Here is a 22,156-nt window from a genome sequence, read left to right as displayed (position 1 = left end):
AGACACTCCAGTTCCCTTTTATCACCACCAGCACCACTCCTTATGGGAATGAATGGCTATGAAAACCAATACCCCTGTAAAAGAAAAAAGGTTCTCCCGATCGCAAAGGAGCAAGCCCCAGACCCAGGTCAATATACAAGTCAGATCTTACCCACAAATCACGCTGTTGCCAATCCTATAGAATCTAAAATCCAGAGGTTTATTCATAAAAAGAAAGAAATATAGATGAGAGTTAAAATTGCTTAAATGGAATCAAATACGTACAACAATTGCAAAGTTCTTAGTTCAGGCTTGATGGGATTACTGCTGATTCAAACCAATCAGGTCTCTGGAGTACAAACATCAGAGCCTGGATGGGTCGTTCAGTCGTTTGTTCAGAGCTTCAGTTTCTAGCAAAGTTCCTCCAGAGGTCAGAAGCAGGACTGAAAACAAAATGGAGGGGTTTCCAGGGCCTTTATATCCTCTGCCTGGTGGAAGGAAACCCCTTTTTCTCACTGTGGAAAATCACAGCAGCAAGATGGAGTTTGGAGTCACATGGGCAAGTCACATGTTCATGCATGACTCAGTTTGCAGGCGGCAGCCATTGCTCAAATGCTAACTTTCCCAGGAAGGCTCCTCAGATGTGGATTGGAGTCTCCCAAGGTCCATTGTCAGTTAAGTGTTTCTTGACTAGGCACTTACTCAGAATAGTCTCGTCTGAAGAAGCTGACCAAATGCTTCACTGATGCTACTTAGAATCAAACACATTGAGATACAAGTACATAGCCAATATTCATAACTTTATTCCCCCCCCCTTACAGTGTAACAGAGAGTTCAACCCAGCTATAGTCCAATGACCTTACAGCAGGTCTGTCTGTCTCTGGGCTCTGTGGTCTGTACACCCCTAACCTCAGGGGGGTTCCCCCCACCTGCCTCAGTGGCTAGAAGTGTTACAGACCAGCCACTTAAAATCTATAACATTCAGGGGAGAAATGAAACTTAGGCCCCAAATCCCACCCCTTTTTACAGGATCAAACCCTTCCCTACCTGTCACCGGGTGTATTTAAAATAAAAACTGACAGGTAAATAACAGAAACCAGAGAACATTTATTACCTAACATCTTAATAACAAAGATAATACGTTTGGCAGTTACAAAGTCCCTAACAAAGAAATGACAGCAGCATGAACTGACGGCAACCTGGCAGCCACAGCTTGGGCTGCCCAGGGCACCAGAAAGGGTGGGGTCTCTCTCTCTCTCTCTGTTTCTAGGCAGAATAGACATCATAGGACAACCAAAGCTTCCACAGGGCAACTCATGGGAAGCCAGGGAGTGAACTTATTTAAAAAAGAGCAAAAGGGGGTATTATCCCTACAGTAGGGGAACCCAGGCCCTCCCTGTACTTCCATGCGCCAATCCCAGAACCATGTCTCTGTTTAGCCAATATCTATTCCAATCCAGTATTTTTAAAATTTGTAATATTGCTTTGTGAACGGTGCCCCATTGTCCTTGTAGAGATATTAAAGAAAGTACTAATAGTGATTCCCCCAAGTGACAGTGACCCCACCCCCTCCCGGTTTGTCCCCCACACTTTAAAATCCAACAGTTTCACCACGTAAAAATCCTCTTGGGTCTTCTGTTAAAACTTGTAAGCTCCTGTCTGTAGAAACCATTGATTGTATCTGTCCTGTGAAAGATACTTTACTACTATGTAAAACTTACAAACAAGTTAATTGACTTTGTTCTTGAAGTGAACACTACGTTACCACGCCTGCTGTGAGCCTTAAGCCGTTAACTGACTCTGTGCGCTTCAGGCAGTTTATTCTGTAATTGATACACTGTAAACAAACACTATAAGCCATTAAGTGACTTTCATTTCATTAAAAAAAAAAAAAAACAGGAGTACTTGTGGCACCTTAGAGACTAACAAATTTATTAGAGCATAAGCTTTCGTGGACTACAGCCCACTTCTTCGGATGCATATAGAATGGAACATATATTGAGGCGATATATATACACACATACAGAGAGCATGAACAGGTGGGAGTTGTCTTACCAACTCTGAGAGGCCAATTAATTAAGAGAAAAAAAACTTTTGAAGTGATAATCAAGATAGCTCAGTACAGACAGTTTGATAAGAAGTGTGAGAATACTTACAAGGGGAGATAAATTCAATGTTTGTAATGGCTCAGCCATTCCCAGTCCTTATTTAATCCTGAGTTGATTGTGTCTAGTTTGCATATCAATTCCAGCTCAGCAGTCTCTCGTTGGAGTCTGTTTTTGAAGTTTTTCTGTTGCAATATAGCCACCCGCAGGTCTGTCACTGAATGACCAGACAGGTTAAAGTGTTCTCCCACTGGTTTTTGAGTATTTTGATTCCTGATGTCAGATTTGTGTCCATTAATTCTTTTGCGTAGAGACTGTCCGGTTTGGCCAATGTACATGGCAGAGGGGCATTGCTGGCACATGATGGCATATATCACATTGGTAGATGTGCAGGTGAACGAGCCCCTGATGGTATTTTAGGTGCCTGAGCTTGTCACACAAAACCCCACTCTCAGTGTGACACTCTGCACTCCCAGAGGATGTGATCATTCATTTCTGTGGCCCGGCCTGTCTCTCACAGCCCATCTCTGGGTGGGTTTATTAATTAAAGCCAAGTTACTGGTTAAGCCACAGTGGCCAGTAAGTATTCGGAGTAGAGCGACCTCATTCGTTCTCCCAGGTTCTTGCAATTTGTCATTTTCAGTTTTAGGGCAGGCGTCACAAAATCTCTCTCTCCGTTGATTTCGTTTTTTAAACTCCTGTTGACGTAGAGGGATGTCTGTGGAATTAAAAAAAAATGAAGTATTTATTTGCTAATTTTCCCACCACCTCATTTCCTGCTATCCCAGTGTAACCCCCAGGAGCTTGCCTGGGTTGATGGGCAGAGGGGCTCTGTGCGCTGGTTGCTCACAGAGAAGCACGCGCTGTCCCTGGGAAGGAGGGGGAGCCAAGACAGATTCCGAGTCTGCTTGGCTACCAAGAGAGATGTCCCTCACAGGGAGCTGAAGGGGTGGTGGGGGAGAAGCCATTTTGGAGCAGTCTGGAGCCAGCCAGGGAGGGGGTTGACTGGCTGTGTGTGGGGCTGGGGAGACCCAGGCCTGCATGCAGGGTCCCCCCTGAGAACTGGTCTATAGGGATCTGGAAGCCAGATCCCGCAGCTTGAGACCTTCCCGGTCCAAGGTGGCTCCCAGTTTGTAGAGTTTGGCTGGGAAAACTACTCCTAGCCTGGCTGAGTGAGTCCCTGGCTCCCTAGGTGAGACTAGTCACCCCAGGGCACCACTGCTCTGGCTGCTAGTCCAGCTGGGAGTGTGTCTGGGTGTTGGGAAGGGAGAATAAGGTTTGAATTTATGGGCAGTTGGTTTAATAGGCCAGGGGAGGCTATACCTCCCCAAACAGCAGCTGACTCCCCACCTTTAAGAGCAGGGACTCCTGGGCTCCCCCGCCCCCGCTCGGCCTGTTCCCCCTGAGGACCCCACCTCCCGCTGCTTGCTTAGTCACTCCTCTCCTCCCCGGTGGATTAGAGGAGCAAGCAACAACGATGAGCAGCAGGCAGGGGGGTGACCAAGGAGGGGGCTGAATGGAAGCAGGCCCTGGGGTGGATGGGGATGGAGCATGAGTGGCATATGGGGTGAATGGGGGTGGAGCATGCACAGGGCTTTGGGGGGAGGGGGCCCAGCGAGGACGGGCCTTGGGGCTGAGTAGTGGGTGGAGCCACGGTCCAGGCTCCACCCTCCCCAAAGGTGGGAGCCATGCGCCACCCATGTTTGGAGTTTAGCACAGTTTTGTAATGTGCACCCAGAGCCCTGTACCCCTGGGTGGGGATGGGAAATCCTGGCACCTGACTCCTGCATGAAGAGGATGCCTGCCATCAGTGATCGTCAGCCCCTCGGCAGCGACTGAGGAGTCCAGAGCCAGCTCTGAACCTGAGGATCATTCACAGAGTCGTGAGCGCACCATCTTTTAGTCAGTCACTCAGGGAGGTTGTTTGGGAGACCCCCAACTCCCTGAACTGTGTCCTCAGGCCAGTGGGTCAGGGTTTGGGGATTTTATAACCTGCTGCCTATTAAAGCTGTGGAAGGACTTACCAACGTATCCCACGTGTGAGTCCTTTGGGCTGTCCCGAACCCAGGCAGCCACATCACTAGCTGCTGCACAGTCGGTATAGTGGTCACCAGCCATCACGGGTCCCTACAAAGTACATGTGCCAACGGGACACTAACTTTACATTTGCTATATCAGGTCACGTGACCGGGGAAATTCATGGGTAGTATCGGCGTGGGAACCAGTGACCCTGAGAATCGTATTTTACCCTGTTCTGTTCTATTTATCACCTGTTTAATAGAAATATTGTGTTGAAGATACTGTGGGTGTTTGGGTTATTTCTTGGGAGTCTCCAGCTCTCTGGCAAGTAAGTGGGGGTTACCCTGTGCTTAGAATTATCCTCCCATGCTGCCCTGGTGAACCTGCCAGGAAGGAGTTACAGGGTGGAGGCACCGCCAAATAAATTCATATGGGAAGAAATAAAGAAGTTACACCCTGCGGAGCAGGTGGAGGGACACAGAAGAACCCAGGCCTGTCCAGCAGAACCTGTAAGCAGATTGGCATTAAAGGAGGTAACTGGGTGGAGAGGAGGTGCTACACCAGCTATCCAGGCTGTCTCTATGTTTATTTCCATCTGTCCCAACTCTGGTGTTAGTAACAACATTTTGTTTATATCATTTCTATTTCCATTTCTGATTGCCAGTACTAGTTGTCCTGACAGTGCATCTGACAAGATGATCACGGAGGTGGGACACACTTCCAGTATCAAAGCTGGCGGTGCTGTGCAAATGTGGGTACCATCCTGCTGTAGTGGGGGGTGTCTCCATGGTTACAGTCCTTCTGTGGCAGGGTCTCTGTGGTTGCTGTGCTGCTAATTGGGGGTCTCTCAGTGGTTAGAGTCCTCCTTGGTGTGGTCTTCATGGTTAGAGTGGGGCGGGGGCTGGGAGTCAGGACTCCTGGGTTCTGTCGCCAGATCCTGGAGGGGAGCGAAGTCTAGTGGCTAGAGGGGGGGGAGGAGTGGTTGGGAAATGGGACTCCTGGGTTCTGTCCCCAGCTCTGAGAAGAGAGTTTGATCAGCTGGGCCAGAAGGCCTGACTAGGCTGTAAAGACTGAATGCTCTTCTCTCTCCTAGAAGGGTTCCTCCAAGGCAGGTTGGCACAGGGGGGAAGAGGGAGGGTTGTGGGTTGGTTCTACTTAATGCTATCCCCGCTCTGGGGTCACACAGAGCAACCAAGAGCTGCCAATCCAGCACCTCCCCTGCCGCCTCCAGTCACTGAAATGCACGCAGAGAGAAGGAGCCTATTACGTAGCTGGAGTTTCATTCACTAATCGATTTTCCCGCACTCTGCTGTGTATATTATTGCCACCTAGGTGTTTTTTTAAGATTTATCCTTGTCTGGGTATTGCCAGATCCCTGCCTTCAAAAAGAATGGGACAGGGCCCCCAAAATCATGAGATACACAAATAATCAATGTGGGGTTCTTTTCATTTGTTCTCTGGTGCCTTAGCCATTATGGGTCATGTGTTCAAGCTTGTGTCCACAGTTACTTAAAAAAGAATGAAAGCTGAGATTCTCACATCATCACCTGACTCCTGGAGCTGGGACTTCAAGGAAAACACCAAACATTGTGAGACTCGTGATGAACTCGTGGAAGTTCGCAATACTGTTGTGTTTATATTTGCATTGTGTGCAAGGAGAAGTGGTTTCTTGTGTCACTTTGAATCAAATAAATGAATAAAATACACTGATCCCCAAATTCATCACTGAATGTAGGAATTGCCAGACTGGATCCAGCCCAAGGTCCATCGAGTGCAGTCTCCTGTCTCTGATCGTGGACAGGGCCAGATGGTCCAGAAGAAGGGTAAGAACCCTACAGTACCAAATGTGGAATCATCTGCTCCCTGCTACCCGTGCTTTAGTCTCTAATAGTTAGAGATGGGCTTAAACCCCGAAGCTAGAAGTTTAGTGTCCCCACCAAAATTTTCCATTATGTTTCTTTCTGACAACTCTGACTATTATATCCAACTAAACATCCAACCCCCTGTGACGCAGCTGTATGGAATATGTTGGGCACTTTGTGATATTATTGATACCAATATTATAAATTGCAATGAGTCTGAGCAGAGAGGCTACGTAAGGTATCTGTGAAAATGTTATAATTTGCCAAGTATGATCATCTTGTTTCTGTGTCTGTATCTCCTTTGTATTGTGAGTTATAGAGACATAGGGTACATCTGTATTTCCAAACGTGTGCTTTGTTTCTGGGTGACACCCCCAGACAGACTGGCATCAGCACTGCCTAGCCCGTTCAATGGTCCATCAAGGGTATTCAGCTGTACAATTAACCCTTTGAAAGGTGCCAGGGGATGCACCTTATGTGTCAGCAAGGCATGTAGTGGCAGGCAGGAGGACAGAGAACTTTTCAATGTCATGTGCTTTGCAGCTTATGTTTGGGACACAGGAAGCACAAGCCACATGGCAAAAGGAATCTAAAGGGCAGCTGCGTCTTCTCCATTTTGTCTTCATTCCTGCTTCTACCTCTGGAGTAACTTTTCTACAAAATGAAGCTCTGAACAAAGGACTGAAAGATGCATCCAAGCTGTGGATCTGTTCCCGGGGGACTTTCAAGCCAGAAAACTGACCAACCCTACTAAGAACCTGATATATGGACTTTGACTTCTTATGTATGTATCTGATTGATTTGGCAATTTAACCAACTCTCTTTTCCTTCTTTTCTTTTATAATAAACATTTAGTTTTAGATAATAACAGATTGCCTGGCAGCCTGGTATTTTGGGTAGGATCCAAACTAATATTGACTGGTAAAGTGGCTGGCCCTTTGGTTTCAGAAGAACATTTGGTATAGTGAGCAGAGTTTTTAAATAACTTCTCACTGTACTGAACCTGTTTGCTGATTGGGAGCCAGAGAACTGGAATGCAGTAAGGGGGAGGGGGGTGATTTCTTTTTTAGCTACTTGATAACCAGTATGGGGGATCAGGAGTACAGTGGTTGGCGAGTCTAACTTCAGTGTTAACCACCAGTTTTTGAGAGAATCTGCTCTCCTTTTTGCAGCCTGCCCTGAGCTTTGAATTTTCAGAGAGGGCTGTCCTAGGCACACCAGGTCACACCTCCTTCCCAAGATATAAATATGCAATCTAAATACCCAACCTACAGGAGTGGAGTCCAAGCACGGATCCAGTTTATGCCCCTTAATCCACGTTTTCCTAAGAGCAATAAAGCTCAGATGCACAAAGTGTCAGATCAAATTTTACAGCAATTTATTGAAGGATAAATGCACTTCTAAAAGGTTTGGAATGACCATCAAACGAAAAGCAACGAGTACATGGAGCAGTGAGATTGAATCCACACGGGTTACCAGGTATGAAACATTGAGCAAATGAATAGCAACAGTTTGATACATAGCATCACATGAACTAATAGTCATGAGAGACAAACACCCTGTGATTACAATCCCAGCACCTCAGCTCAGTCTGAGCGGGGTCGGTGGTTCAGGCAAATCTAAACTCAGCATCAATCAAGCAAATCAGGGATTAAACGCATCAGCAGTAGCTCAACCCGCAGCTCAGGGTTGTCAATTGCAGAGGTGAGATTCTCAGTAACCATTAAGCCTCTGATACAGGTTTAGCAGCCGGATGCTTCCAAACCCTGCTCAGGGTACAACTTCATTACAGGTTAATAACAGCCTTGAGTTTCAGCACCGTGATCAGAGAACAGAAACTTTAGCCAACCTCTGGGATGAGACTGGGTAAATGGCTGTGCATGGAGGAGCAGATCTAGAGCTGTGTAAATGGGATTGAATCAACAGAGCTACGTCCATTCACACCAGGTGGGGATTTGCTCCCAGGGGTTTCTCAGAGAGGCCATTTCAGGCTACATCTACACTTGGAGCTGAGGGTCCAGGTGGGTTTTCACTCAGTACATCTAGCCCATACCGCCATTCTCCATGCTGCCATGATTACACCACCATATTCCACGTGCTAGCTCCAGGAGAGCGATCGTGAGGGTGTCTCTGCGAGCTGGGCATCGCACCCCTAGCTCCAAGCATAGACGGACTCTGACTTGAGCTCCGGGCCCTGAGTTCAAGCAGCAGGAGCGGACATCTGGGTTGCTGAGCAGGCTACAGCTCCCAGATTATTATCGTCGGGCTGCTCAGAGTGTGGATGTGATGAATGTGGAAGATTATCAGCCATTTTGTGTATTTGTGTCTGCTATTCACCTTCCATTTTGTGTGTCCGTGTCCACCGTACATCATCCATTTTGTATGTCTGTGTCCGCGATACATCAACCATTTTGTTTGCAGGCTTCCATGTTGAATTCTGTTCACCATTGGATTCTGTTCGCCTGGGCTGAAATCCAGTTTAATCTTGTTTATGCACAACCTGTTGTGAGGCAATACCGAGACATCTCCAGTGCTGGGAGGGGGCTTAACACCCCGTCGAGCACTAGAACAGAGAGCCGTCGAGATGACAGGCAGGGTCTGCTGACTTTGTGATGACTCTTAACGGTTGCCCCACCCCTATGAAAGAGTTGGGGGGGGATGGAGTTTCGCAATAGGAGCCCAGATTGCTGGCTGGTGTCTGTGGTTAAGAATTTCCTTTGCTAAAGCCTGTGTGTTTTGCTTCCCTGCCACATGTTCCCCAAGTGGTTAAAGTGCAAGTTCAGAATTTCCACAGCTGCGCTGAAATTCTGATATTGTTTCCATGCTGACATAGCTACGGCGCTGATATACAGACTCCATAGTGCAGACAGATCCGTAGGTCCAGTACTGCAGCTGTAGTAACATTGTATAGTGGCTTCCTACATCAACAAAAGGGGGTTTTCCACTGATGTCATTAATCCTCCTTTCCAGGAGAGAGGAGCTAGGTGGACAGAAGAATTCTTCTATCGATTTAGCCGCATCTGCACCAGGGGTTACTGACCTAACTACAGTATTCAGGGTCTTTGTGTGACATTTTTCACAGCCCTGTGCAATGTGATTAGGTTGATCTAACTGTCTAATGTAGGCGAGGCCTGAATGGTGCTGAGAATTCACACCTCTGCCTGGTGTTATTAGTGACACAGGTGAGGAGTGTGTGTTTAATATGGTATTTCATTGGACAGTGTCCCTTTTCCTGTGGGATGATCAGAAGTAATTGTAGAAGCTGGGAATTCGACCTCAGTTTTGTCTGTTTCCAGCCTTATTAAAAATCATCTTCATTTAACAGAAAAGAACCTAGCTGTTCCCTCCCCTCCCCACACCTTAGTCAGTCTTTCTCTCGTCTGTCACATTACATGTGAGAAGGAAGGAAACACCATCTCCTCTCTACTCAGATCCAGTCCCCACTTGCCATGGGGTTGGTGTCAGATCTGTTGCTCTTTTGTTCTCTGTCACGGGATGTCTGGCCCCTGTGACTGAAGTGGGTACAACCTCACTTCTCCCTCCTTGTGCTAGAACAGGAGCTCCCAGCTGGGACAATTAAGGGATGGGCTGCACTGGCGTAATACAGGTCCAAGAGGGTACGTCTACACTGCATTGTAACCCTGGGTCTATGGGACCCGAGCTTGTGGACTCCGTGTTTCCAAGCCTGCACTTGAGCGTCCACACTGCACTGGAAACCTGGGTTTACAAGTGCTGGACCCGGGTCTCAGGGCTGTGCTAGTGTGTCCACACTGCACTACGCAAACCTTCTGATTGGATCTGCAGCTTGAGCTGTGTCCACACTGCAGAATGACAGGGATTGGACCTGAGACTCAGCAGGACTAGGGCTCTGACCCACCCCCCAGCAGGGTCCTAGGACCTACTCCCGAGTGCTCACTGACCCGAGTCAGACTGATTTGGGTGAGGAAGGAAGCAGGGTTTAGGCTCAAACCTGAGTCAGAGCTCAGGCTTACTGTGCAGTGTGGACAGACCAGGGACCCACTGAGGGGGGACTGGTTGAGAGAGAGAGAGAGTGGAAACAGGAGCAGCAGGACTGCCAGAGGCCCCTGGAAGCGGAGGCAGTGAAAGTCAGCAATGCAAGGGTGAGCCAAGAAATGGTTTTGGCTCCTGGTTTGTTTAAGTTTGGGACAATAAAATTACAGAAAGGAGGCTTGGGGTGTGGCAGTTTATCCTGCAAAGCTGGGGAGAAGCTCTACTTTGGGACATTGTTATTAGTTATCCTCTGCTCCCTCCAAAGCCTTTTTCAGGACTCGTTGAGCATCTTCTGCAACTTCATCCAAAAACGTATGTAGCATTTCATAGATGAGTCTGTAAGATCTCTCTGCTGCTATCCCAGTGCCAATCAGTGGTATCAGGCTGATAAAATATTTAGTTGTCATCAGACCTTCCCCTGTTGCCTGTCTGAGCCGCTTCAAAGCCTCTTGTCTTGTTATATCTTTGGCCAAAGCACACTGCATCACAGATTTCAGCTCAGCAACAGACTTCCTAACATGCTTAGCAAATGGTTTGAGGGAATCATCATCCAGGCCAAAGGACTTGCAATACTCTCTCATGTTCTCCACCAGGATGTTGACATCACAGTCAACCGAGACATATGGGAAAGGAACGACAGCGAAAACAGACGACTTCAGGGCTTGTTTCCAGATCTGTTTCTGCAGGGCCTTCTGTTTCTCTTTCAAGATTTTTTCAGAGGTGCTGGGCAGGGCACAGATGAGAACGTGTCTCTTGTGAGTGTCGAGGTCATTTGCGAAAGTCTCCTGCAGTTGGGGAGAATCGTACTTGTGAAAATCCCATCTTGACACCAGGAAAACCTGTGGGGAGATGATCCCTGCTTCTTGCAAGTGCCTCATGCAGCTATTTCTCATTACCTCTAGAGTTTTCTCCTCTTTGAAATTTCTTTTTCTTTGTTCATTAGCCAAGTCCACATCCACCTTGGAGCGGACAAAGTAAAACTTCTTCCCCATCCTCTTGATTTCTTTGGCAAGGTTGCTATCAGCTTCTGTGAAGCGCAGGGCTGCGATGATGATGAAGAAATCATACTGATCAAGGTTCACATCTTTGACATATGTTTCTGTTGGATATTTCGTTGTTCCGATCCCAGGTAGATCCCACACAATCACATTTGGGTAAATGGGATGGGGGTAAGCAGTTGGAACCTTTGTTGTTTCATCCACCCCAGTCTTAGCTGCACCATTGTCATCATCGTTCAGGCTCCTTATGGCATTGATGAAAGACGACTTCCCAGAGCCCGTGTCCCCTGTGATGGCGATGTTGAGTTTGGTATTTCTTAGCAACTCATCAGACTTTTTCACCACAGAAATGGCTTTTGACAAGTTCCCAACTTTGACAGCGGTCTGGAATTCTTCAGTTTCCTCCTCAGACAGACCGGGAAGTTTACTGCCCCATTTTGAAAACAAATCAGCCCAGTACGTTTTTGAATCTTCCGTCATCCTGGGAGAAGAAACATAAATTCCAGTCAGGATTAGGAATTTTCCCTCCCTGGGCTATTTACTATCAGAACTGCATGTGGAACAGGGTGGTCTGAGTCGGAACAACAGCAGCTGGGCAGGGAGCCAGGGCAGAGGGGCCCCAATGACAGACACTGACTGAACCTAGCCTGAAACCCACAAGCTCCTGTTTGCAGGACTAGAGACTGGAGTGGCGAGGGCAGCCCAGGCACTGACCCTGAAGAGCCCCAGGGACCCAGACAGGAACCACAACCACTGCATCTCACTCTGCACTGTAACTGTTTAACCCTCTATACCTAGGGTCTCACAGCCTTATGCACCTATCTGGGTCAATCTAATTGTTAAGCGTAGGCCAGGCCGTAGTGTTGCTGAGCATTCACACCTCTGCCTGGTGTTGTTAGTGACACAGATGAGGAGTGTGTGTTTAATATGGTATTTCATCAGACCGTGTCCCCTTAAGCTTTTCCTGGAGGGAGATCAAAAGAAATTGTAGACGCTGGGGATTTGACCTCAGTTTTGTCTGGTTCCAGCTGCAGTAAAAATAATCTTCATTGAAAAGAAAAAAAAACAGCTGTTCCCTCCCGTTCCCCAATCTTAGTCAGTTTCTCTCTCTTCTGACACATTACATGTGAGAAGGAAGGAAACACCCCCCCCCCCTCCTCAGTCCAGTCCTCACTAGTCATGGGGTTGGTGTCAGACGTGTTGGCCTTTTGTTCTCTGTCACAGGGTTGCTGGTCCCTGTGACTGAAGTGGGTCCAATCCTCCCTCGCCCTCCCTGTGCCCGAAAAGGAGCTCCCAGCTGGGTCGATGAAAGGGGCGGGACTGCACTGGGGGCGTGTAGCGGGGTGGACACCCGCTCCTGCCTGGGAAGGGTTAAAGCCAGTCCTGCAGAGGGCTGGGGCTGTGGGAAAGGCTACCTGGGCTGATTGGGGAAGTAGCCACAGCTGGGCCATGCCCCAATCAGGCCTCAGCTGGCCTGTATAAAGAGGCTGGGAGCCAGGAGCTCAACAGTCTCTCTCTTCACTCAGAGAGAGGGGGGGGGCCTGGCTGCAGGGAGCTAGACAGGGTACTGAGTGGAGCAGGGCTGGGGAAAGGCTGAGGAGCTGGGGAGCTCCAGCCTGGATAGCCCCAGGCTGCGGCCTGGTAATAGGCCAAGGGATACTGGGGGTTGCAGAGGGCAGCCCAGGGCTAGGCCAAGGCAGCAGGTCCGAACCCAACCTTGCCTGTGATGAGTGGCCTATACTGCAGTCTGCCCCAGGGAGCGGGGGCTTGATAGTGACTGGCAGTGACCTGGTACTGAGGCGAGGTGGGGTTAGTGTAGGGTTACCATTCGTCCGGATTTACCCAGACATGTCCTCCTTTTTGTGTTTAAAAATAGCGTCCAGGGGGGAATTTGTAAATCACTCAAAATGTCCGGGATTCCCCCCCAGGCAGAACGAGGTGCGGCTGGGAAGGCTGCAGGAAAGTCAGCCGCTCACCTGCCAGATCCCTTCCCCCTGCAGCTTGCAGGGCTAGATTCCGGAGCAGAGCAGCTGTAGAGCTCCTCCTCCTTGCCCCCCCCCCCCCCCATTCTGAGCCGGCCGGCCGGCTGGGCCGTTTGCATCGGCCTCGGCAGCTCCTCCTCCCCGGCAGCCCAGCGCCGCGCTCCGGCAGCACTGTGCAGGGCCAGGGACCGGGTTGTGTGTTGCACTGGGGAGCGCAGCCACGTGTCCAGCTCTGCACAGAGCCCAACACCCTGTTCTGAGCGGCGGGGTAAGGGGGCCAGGGGGCAGGAGACGGGGCAGGGAGGTTCTGGAGGGGGCAGTCAAGAGACGGGGGGGGGTCGGGAGTTCGGGGGGGGCTTTTTGGCGGGTGTGTGGAGAAGGTTTTGGGCAGTCAGGGTAGAGGTAGGGGGTAGGGTCCTGGGGAGCAGTTAGGGTGGGGGGCGTCTTAGGAGGGGCAGTTAGGGGACAAGGAACAGGGAGGCTTAGGTAGGGGGTGGGGTTCTGGAGGGCAGTTAGGAGCAGGGGTCCCAGGAGGGGGCAGTCAGGGGACAAGGAGCGGGGGGGGGGTTGGGAGTTCTGGGGGGGGGCTGTCAGGGGGCAGGGGTGGGGAGAGGGATCGGAGCAGTCAGGGGACAGGGAGCAGAGGGATTTAGATGGGTCGGGAGTTCTGGGGAGGGAGCTGTCAGGGGGTGGAGAGTGGTTGGATGGGGCGTGGGAGTCCCAGGGGTCTGTGTGGGGGTGTGGATAAGGGTGGGGGCAGTCAGGGGACAAGAGGCAGGGAGGCTTAGGTAGGGGGTGGAGTCCTGGGGGGTAGTTAGGGGCAGGGGTCCCAGGAGGGGGCAGTCAGGGGACAAGGAACGGGGGGAGGGTTGGGGGTTCTGAGGGGGGCGGGAAGTGGGAGGGGTGGGGGCGGGGCTAGGGCGGGGCTCCTCCCATCCTCTTTTTTGCTTGCTGAAATATGGTAACCCTAGGTTAGTGGGTGGGGGTTCCCCAGGGAGGGGAAAACCAGAGCAAGGGGTTCTGCCAGAGGGCAACCCCCCACTGGCCTGCAAAGGGCGCTCTGGAGGCTGGACTGAGCTGATTCCCCAGACAACCAGCAGGAGGCGCTGCAGGGGTGAGTCTGATCCCTTACAGGGCGATACAGGTCAGAGAGGGCACGTCTACACTGCACTGGAAACCTGGGTCTGTGGGACACAAGCTTGTGGATTTGGTGTTTTCAAGACTGCGTTTGAGCGTCCACACTGGGGCGGGTATGTCTACTCAAGCTGAAAATGACACCTTCCCTCTCCACTGCAGACATATCCCTAGACAGAGCTGGTCGCGTCACCTTGGGATGGCTGTCTAACACTTCACATTATAAGCCCCTCTTTTCAGTTGCTTGTGACTTTGCCAAACTTGAACCAGTCACCCTGAAGTTTCCTAGGACCGGCATCTGCCTCAGGCAGATTTTTGGTACGTTTCTGCTCGGATGGCTCGGGCCATTTCCAAGAGCGAAGCTAAGGGGGGGGAAAGCACATTGTTTTTCCAGATGAAGAATTCTTACAATGGTTTCATTGTGGAGCTCTAGTGCCCCCAAGCTTTGGAGCAAGGACCTCAACACCTGAGCTTTGGCAGGAGGACATGCCAGGGACAGGCCTTGACCATCTCTGTGAAAACCCTCCCCAGATTGGCCAACTTAAGTTCTTCCCACCGCAACCGACCCCCAGCCCCAGGCCCCAAATAAAATTCCTGATTGCAGATGTGCAGTAAGATGTGCAGCCTAAGAATTTGACATCTAAATTCTCTGAAGACTGTCTGTACTGAGTATGCTCCATCCCAGTGCTGAGCAGAACTTTTCCTGCAATTGTTTCTCACAGCTGGCACTGGGACAAAGACGGGTGGAGAGACGGGACTGAGAGATGCCGGAGAGGACAAGGGCAGAAGGCTCTGTGATTACTACCCTCCAGAACTTATAAGGTTCCCATGACTCAACCTTCCTCTTCTGTCAGCGAGTATCCATGAAATCCACTGGCAAAGAGCATCTCTCATTCCCCTCGGCCACTCTGAACATATACAGTGTGACGATAAAGTCTTCAATTACAAGGCCACCTTTCTTTTTCCTTCACAGAGCCTGAGCATTTCCTTAGCTGTGTACCAAAATATCCAGAAGGAGCCTTGCAGACTGTCTGGGGCAGAGTAACATTCGAAAGCAACCTGCCCCGTGCAGGACCTGGGTTACATTTACACAGGTAGTGCCCGGGCTCCTGTTTATCCCCTCCCCAGCCCTGTTGCGCTTGCAGTTTACCCCCGGCCCCTCCCTTGCTCCAGGGACCAACCCTTATTTAAATCGGAGTTTTGAGGAAAAAACCTACGTAAAGATACATTATATCTCATCATGGAATAGGGATTATACATTCGAATTCTATAGTATGAGACAATATATTCATGTCATGTTTAAGAAAAGTTTTGTAAATGAGTTCTAACAGTTCATGGAATGAAGAACCCGATCTTATGGGGTTCCAGGGTCTTCTGTGTAGATTATTTAGGTTAATCTTTCTATCTACCCAATGGGACTCAGTGTTCAGTCTAGAAGATGCCGTCAGAGAGGCTTAGTTTTGCAGTTCTCAAACTGTGGATTTGTGTCTTCAGAGGTAACATGCTTGTTAACAGTAAAAATGTTTTAAATAAATAAATAATATAGAGAAGTGAGAAATAACAGACCTCAACTCTATTGTCCCTCTGCAAATTTGTGTACACAGAGTCAATCCCTTACCTCTCTCTAAAAGTGAAAAGTTTCAAAAAGTTCAATGAATAGAAGATTGTTGGGGGGCGGAATAGATCTGGACAAGGAGAAGGCTGGAGATAAATTGAGAAGTGAGGGACATATGCTTTTTTGTTAAAATATTATGTTTGCTGTTGAAGAAAAAAATCCAGAATACTTAACGTTGTTGTTTTAGTAAAAAAAAACAACACCACAATTTAAATGTCTGTCTGTTGATGTTCTCCTCCTAATTCAGCCTGGCAAGAAAATCCTCCAAATATTAATGATTGAGATTGGAGATAGTTCACCTCCCAATGACTTCATAAATATCTGCTTCAATTATCTTTGGTAAATGAAATAACCAAACAATCATTCATTTTCTGATATAGCTGTAAAACTCATCTGAAAAGTTTTTAAAATAGATCATGGCTTAGAAGTGTAGAGTGTAAAAAGAACAGGAGTACGTGTGGCACCTTAGAGACTAACAAATTTATTAGAGCATAAGCTTTCGTGGGCTACTGCCCACTTCTTCGGATGAATATGTTGACGTCACCAGGCATTACCATCACCCTAGGGGACTCAGGAGGGTGGAAAATCACAAGTGTCAATGAAGCCTTCCTGCACTAGGCCTGAACCAAACTCCTTCCATGTTTAAACTCTAATCGACCTCAAAAGCCAGGTGCAAGTGGAATGTGTAAGCAGCCCGCTATCAGTGGTAACCCCCCTTACCAGTACCAAGCGGTAATAATGAGGCCTGCATACCACTGGCTGAAGGAAAGATAGTAAATCAAAGGAAAGGGACAAGATAGTAATTCAAGGAGTCTTACTAACGAGCTGAATTTATAGCTGCCAACCTAATCTAACTGAAATGTAATCGCTATTTGCCTAGTAATTGTTACCAGGGAAGGGAGGGGTAGAGGGAGAGGAGAATGGGGGGGGGAGGAGGGAAGGGATAGTGGGGGGGGGAGGAGGCTTGACTGCAAAATGTATAAAAGAAGAAAAGCTGTTTCTGTTAACGTGCTTGATTTGAGACGTGCCAGTCTCCTTGCACCGCTTTGAGATCTCAAATAAACTTTGCTTGCTTCTCCACCTGGTGTGTTCATTGACGCGAAGCACACCGGGCAACGAACCCACTGTTGCTGTCCTCGAGCACACCTGTGCTGGCAACAAATATGCATATGCATCCGAAGAAGTGGGCAGTAGCCCACGAAAGCTTATGCTCTAATAAATTTGTTAGTCTCTAAGGTGCCACACGTACTCCTGTTCTTTTTGCGGATACAGACTAACACGGTTGCTACTTTGAAAAGTGTAGAGTGTGTACCTTCTAAAACTGAAGCCTACATCTGAAGAATATGTATTAAGGTTATAACGACCAACAAGAATGCACTTTTATATAGAAAACCATGATTAAATTGAATCTTTCTGACTAGTGATTTAAATCATGATTTAAATCAAATCCACCCTTCCCCCTGTGCTCCTGCCCCTGGCCCCTTTAGTCCCCATGGGGCCCACAACTATGTTTGGCGCCAGGCCCACCAAAAGTTAATCCGGCCCTGCAACTAAAATCAAAACTGGTGTGGAGAAAATGCATAAGGAAGTGCTATTTATCCCTTCCCATAAAACAAGAACCAGGGGTCAACCAATGAAATGAATAGGCAGCAGATTTAAAACCAACAAAAGGAAGTACCTTGTCACACAACGCACAGTCAACCTGTGGAACTCCTTGCCAGGGGATGTTGTGAAGGCCAAAACTGTAACTGAAATCAAAAAAGAATTTAGTAAGTTCTTGAGGACAAATCCATTGATAGCTATTAGCAAGATGGTCAGGGATGCAGGCCCCTGCTGTGGGTGTCCCAGAACCTCTGATTGTCTGATGGTGGGACTGCTCGACAGAGGATGGATTACTTGAGGATTCCCTGTTCTGTTCATTCCCTCTGAAACATCTGGCATTGGCCACTGTCTGAAGACAGGACACTGGGCTAGATGGACCATTGGTCTGACCCTGTGTGGCTGGTCTTATGTTCTAATCTGTAACCCCTAGCTTTTGTCTTTTGCCTACAGAGGTGTTACATGGTGCCTTCCCCTTTAATGCTCTCTAACAACGTGTTACCACTTAGGTTAAACAATCTGTCCCACCTTGTATTTAGCTGTCACATGGAGCACCTTCCCCAGACCTGAAGAAGAGCTCTGAGGAACTTCATAGATTGCCTCTTTCACCAGAAGTTGGTCCAATGAAAGATGTTACCTCACCCACCTTGTCTCTATCGTAAATTTTAGCATCATTTTCTTTTGTCACATTTTCCCAGGTGGAAAAATGGTTAAATAAATAAATAAATAAATAAATAAAATTATATCAAAGGCAGTAGGAAAAACCCCACTTCCCCTCAATTTTTTTACACCTACCTGCCACACCTGTGTGTTGGATCGCTCAGACAATTCAACAAAAGGGTTCCCCAGAAACCTCTAGCCAAAAAAATCAGACAATGGGCCAGCTCCCCTCCCCCACTGCCCCCGAGGACCCACAGGCAGGGGAAGCACAAACAGAAGCACCCATGTGTGGGGGTGGCTGGTTCCGAAGGCAATGCCAGGGGCCCCAAAGCTGCCTGTCCCTAAAGCTAAAGGGGTTCCAGTGCAAAGCTAAAGGGGTTCCAGTGCGTCCAACCTGCAACTGCAAGCTCCCCTGTCCCTTGGCAGCATCGTGGGGCGGCCGATCTGGGGCCGTACCTTATGCAGTCTGTGCTGATGCACCGTCCTGTGTCGTCCTGGTGGGTCGGGGGAATCGATCGTTGCTGCAGGAACAGAATCAGCAATTACGGGGGAAACTCCTGTGGAAGCAGGGAAAGGAAGAGAGGGTTTAAGTGCAGCCATTTAAGAGTCAGAGACAGAACAACTGTTCTGTCAAGTCTGAGCCTAATATGGCGAGACCTGTAGAAGCCGGGCTCACGTCAGAAGCGAGAGGAAAACAGCAGAATAGTCAGTGTGACCCAGCCTTGAGAGAACGTTTGAGAAGAGAACGTGAGAAAATACTGCAATAGGTAGGAAATAGCCTAAATAAAATGCAGAAGGTTTTAATTAATGCACGTCACAAAGAGGTATAAATGCTTGTGTGATTTTGCTTGTATTTTGGAGAAACTGAGGCAGAGATGCTCTCTGTCAGCCGTGCTCTTCCCCTGCAATTGCATGTCCTGAATAAACCTGTCTCTGATTTTGTTGCTTTCAACCGGAGAGTGGAGTCCGTTTCTTCCACACTCCCCAGAACTTTGCTTCAGGGGCTGAAAAAAAGAGAAGGGACTGACTTTTTTCTACTGATTAAAGAGTTTTCTGTTTTTAGCGAGGCAGGGGTCAGGGCTGAGCAGGGAGCGGGTTCTTGTAGCCTGGGGTGGAACAGGATTCGTCCCTCCCCTAAGGGAAAACATCCTAGATTAACCCTGTTCAGTGTTTCTGATATTATATTTTCCCCGTTCTCTCCCCACAGCTGCAGAGTGAATCATTACAGCCATTGCAGGCCCTCTTCTCTTCTCCCCAGGGCAGCGCAGTAACCCCTTCCTCAGCCCTCTGCCAAGCAGAGCCTATCCCTGAAATCCCAACCCCTGCCTGGTGCACAAAGAGACACATGGGAAATTGTTCCCCTCCCAAGCTCTCTCTCGACAAGGGTGAGGGGGCAAAGGGACATCTGCCCTGGGGCCTGGTGATTTAAAAGGACCCAGGGCTTCTGGCAGCAGCCGGAGCCCTGGGCCCTTTAAATTACCAGCAGAGCCAGGGGTGGCACGGGCCATGCAGCGCTGACGGGTTAGCTGGGGGAGTCTAGTCCCAACACCCCCTTCTGCCCAAAGCCTCGCCACTTCCGGAGGCCTGGAGATGTGCCCTCCCACCTTGCCCAGGGGCCTGGCAATTCGGTCGGCAGCCCTGGATATGCTGAGATCAGGCACTGGGCTGATTCTGCATCATTTTGTGTCGTCATTTCTACCAGTGCACAACGGGTCTCGAATGCTGCTATTCTGGATCAAAACAGTTGTCTTCTCACTTTGCACTGGTGTGAACGAGTGTGCGAGGTGCAGGCAATGGAGAATCTTTCATTGCAAAAACACCCCGGTCTGATTCCCAGGGAGCTTTGTGACAGGCTCAGGAAACGATCTGCATCCTGTGCTCCTGGAAACCGAAAGCAACAGGCTGAGCTGCCCCTTTCCCAGAAATGGGAGGAAGCCGGGAAGCGGAGCTGGCTCTGAGGCACCAAACTATAACCAAAATTCCTACAGCCCTTAACTCTTGCAAGGAAACACAGGTGAGGGATCGGCAGAAAATCATAGAATCGTAGGACTGGAAGGGGCCTTGAGTTCATCTAGTCCAGGCCTCTGCACTCATGGCAAGACTAAGTATTATTCTAGACCATCCCTGACAGGTGTTTGTCTAACCTGGCATATGGAGCTGTTTAGCCTGGAGTCCATCCAACAGCAGCTTGAATCCTCGTCTCTCTCCCCAACAGAAGTTGGTCCAACAAAAGATATTAGCTCACCCCCCTCGTCTCTCTCATAAACTTAATGTAAGCAGAGAAATAGTCCTGCTATTGTGGGGAACTTTCCTGGCTTCTGCACCACCCTGTGTAATCGGAAAGCGAAAAGGTCTGAGTCCTCGCTCCAACACCATTCACCCAGAGGCCGGCCTGCCCTTGACGACTCCCCTTCCACTGTCCCAAAACTTGGCCAGGGTCCCACGGAGGCTGCATCCCCAGTTTTGTCATGGCCACTTAGACCAGAGGCTAGGATGTCTCCACCATAGGCGTTGACTCTGTGGGTGCTTCGGGGCTGGAGCACCCACGGAGAAAAATTAGTGGGTGCTGAGCACCCACTGGCTGCTCCCTGTGGCCCCACCCCCTTACTCCAGCTCACCTACACCTTCGCCTTCTCCGCGAGTGCACCACCCCGTCCTGCTTCTCTCCCCTCCCCCCCAGCGCTTCTGCCACGAAACAGCTGATTCGTGGGGCAGGGAGGGAGAGGGGAGGAGGGGGAACATGGCGCGCTAAGGGGAAGAGGCAGGGCCGGGGCGGGGATTTGGGGAAGGGATCCAATAGGGTCAGGGAGGGGGCAGAGTTGGGGCAGGATCTTTGGGGATGGGGTTGGAATGGGGGCAGGGCCAGGGGCAGGGAAAGGGTGGAGTCGGGGTGGCACCAGGGGTGAGGGGCAGGAGCACCCACTGGTGCCGGAGAAAGTTGGCGCCTATGGTCCCCACTCCAGGGTGCTCTCTCCATACCCATACGCCCCTAGGTCCCCCAGGCAGGGGAAGCACAGACACAAGCCCCCATGTGTGGGGGTGGCTGGTCCCCGGGGGAATTCAGGGGCCCTAAAGCTGCCTGGGCCTAAAGCTAAAGGAAACCGTTAGTGGTCCAAGCACATCAAATACCCAACAGCAAGTTCCCCTGTCTTCTGGCAGCATCGTGGGGCAGCCGACCTGGGGACGTACCTTACACAGCCTGTGCTGATGCACCGTCCTGTGTCCTGGAGCCCCTGGGGGGTCGGGGGAAACCAGCCTTTGCTGCTGGAACAAAAACAGCTGCTGAGGGAAACTCCCCGAGACTTTGCTTCAGCCGCTAAAACCAAGAGAAGGGACTGAATTTTCTCCACTGATGGACGAGGTCCCGGTTCTAGTGAGGCTCTGGGCAGGGCTGAGCAAGCAGAGGGTTTTTGTAGCCTGGGCTGGAACAGGATTCGGTCCCTCCCCTCGTGGGAACAGATCCTAGATTAACCCTGTTCGGTTTTTCTGTTCTTTTTCTGTTGTCTGTGTCGGCAGAGTCTGGATGAGCTCTCCCCTGACATCCAGTGGTGAGCTGTGGAAGAGGCCTTCCGGAGCTGATCTCCTTCGCCTGGGCACACCCACCCTGCCTGGGGGCTCAGCACGATGGGATTGCTTGCCCAAGCCATCAGATTGGGCTGGTGTTGGATGCCCAGTCTCCTTGTTATTGCGGAAGGTAATAAAAGATTATTTTGTCCATGCAAAGGTGAAAGTAAGCCGGTGCACCAATAAGAAAGTGACCAGCTGGGGCAGGGCTCTGATCCAGCCCCCTTACCCCACCCTCCCCCCCACCCAAGCTGAGGCCGGGAGTAAAGCCCTGGGCACGTGGGGCTGGCAGCCCGGACCCCAGCGCACATGGCCGGCAGCAGAGCCTCAGGCATGCGGGGATAGCAGCAAAGCCCTGGGCGCACGGGCCCAGCAGCAGAGCCCCAAAGGGGAGGTTACGATACGACAGTACCTCTAAGAAATTTAAGTTACTTTCACCCCTGATGGTGGGTGAGTGAATTTCTTGTATTGGATCAACTTGTGTTGGGGAGGGAGACAAGCTTTCGAGCTGCTGTCGGGTGGCTGCCGGCTAAACAGCTCCACGTGCCAGGCCTTCGCCTGAGTTTCCTTGCAAGAGTTAAGGGCTGTAGGAATTTTGTTTGCAGTTTGGTGGCTCAGAGCCAGCCCT

General features: G+C 49.9%; 1 protein-coding gene across 5 annotated transcripts in view; it reads right to left on the bottom strand.

Moving 5' to 3' along the window:
* Nucleotides 1–21,857, bottom strand: part of LOC101947108 (interferon-inducible GTPase 5-like) — a 370,729-nt gene extending 348,872 nt beyond the window's left edge. For 2 of the 5 annotated variants that reach the window (XM_065574008.1, XM_065574012.1), the window contains exon 1: nt 21,154–21,811. Coding sequence is in view for 2 of the 5 variants with exons in the window: in XM_065574014.1 (XP_065430086.1) it covers nt 10,216–11,454 (1,239 nt within the window). In the remaining 3 variants the exon portion in view is untranslated. Of the gene's footprint in view, nt 1–180; nt 2,803–4,108; nt 4,212–7,321; nt 11,456–17,383; nt 17,454–18,420; nt 18,522–20,108; nt 20,293–21,153 lie in introns of those variants that run through there. The other 3 variants (XR_010594029.1, XM_065574014.1, XM_065574013.1) reach the window with 3 other exon arrangements.
* Nucleotides 21,858–22,156: the final 299 nt, after the last annotated feature.

Source organism: Chrysemys picta, chromosome 20, assembly GCF_011386835.1.
Source record: "Chrysemys picta bellii isolate R12L10 chromosome 20, ASM1138683v2, whole genome shotgun sequence".
Taxonomy (NCBI): domain Eukaryota; kingdom Metazoa; phylum Chordata; order Testudines; family Emydidae; genus Chrysemys; species Chrysemys picta.
The sequence above is the reverse complement of the archived record's forward strand: the minus strand, read 5'-3'. Positions and strand labels throughout refer to the sequence as shown.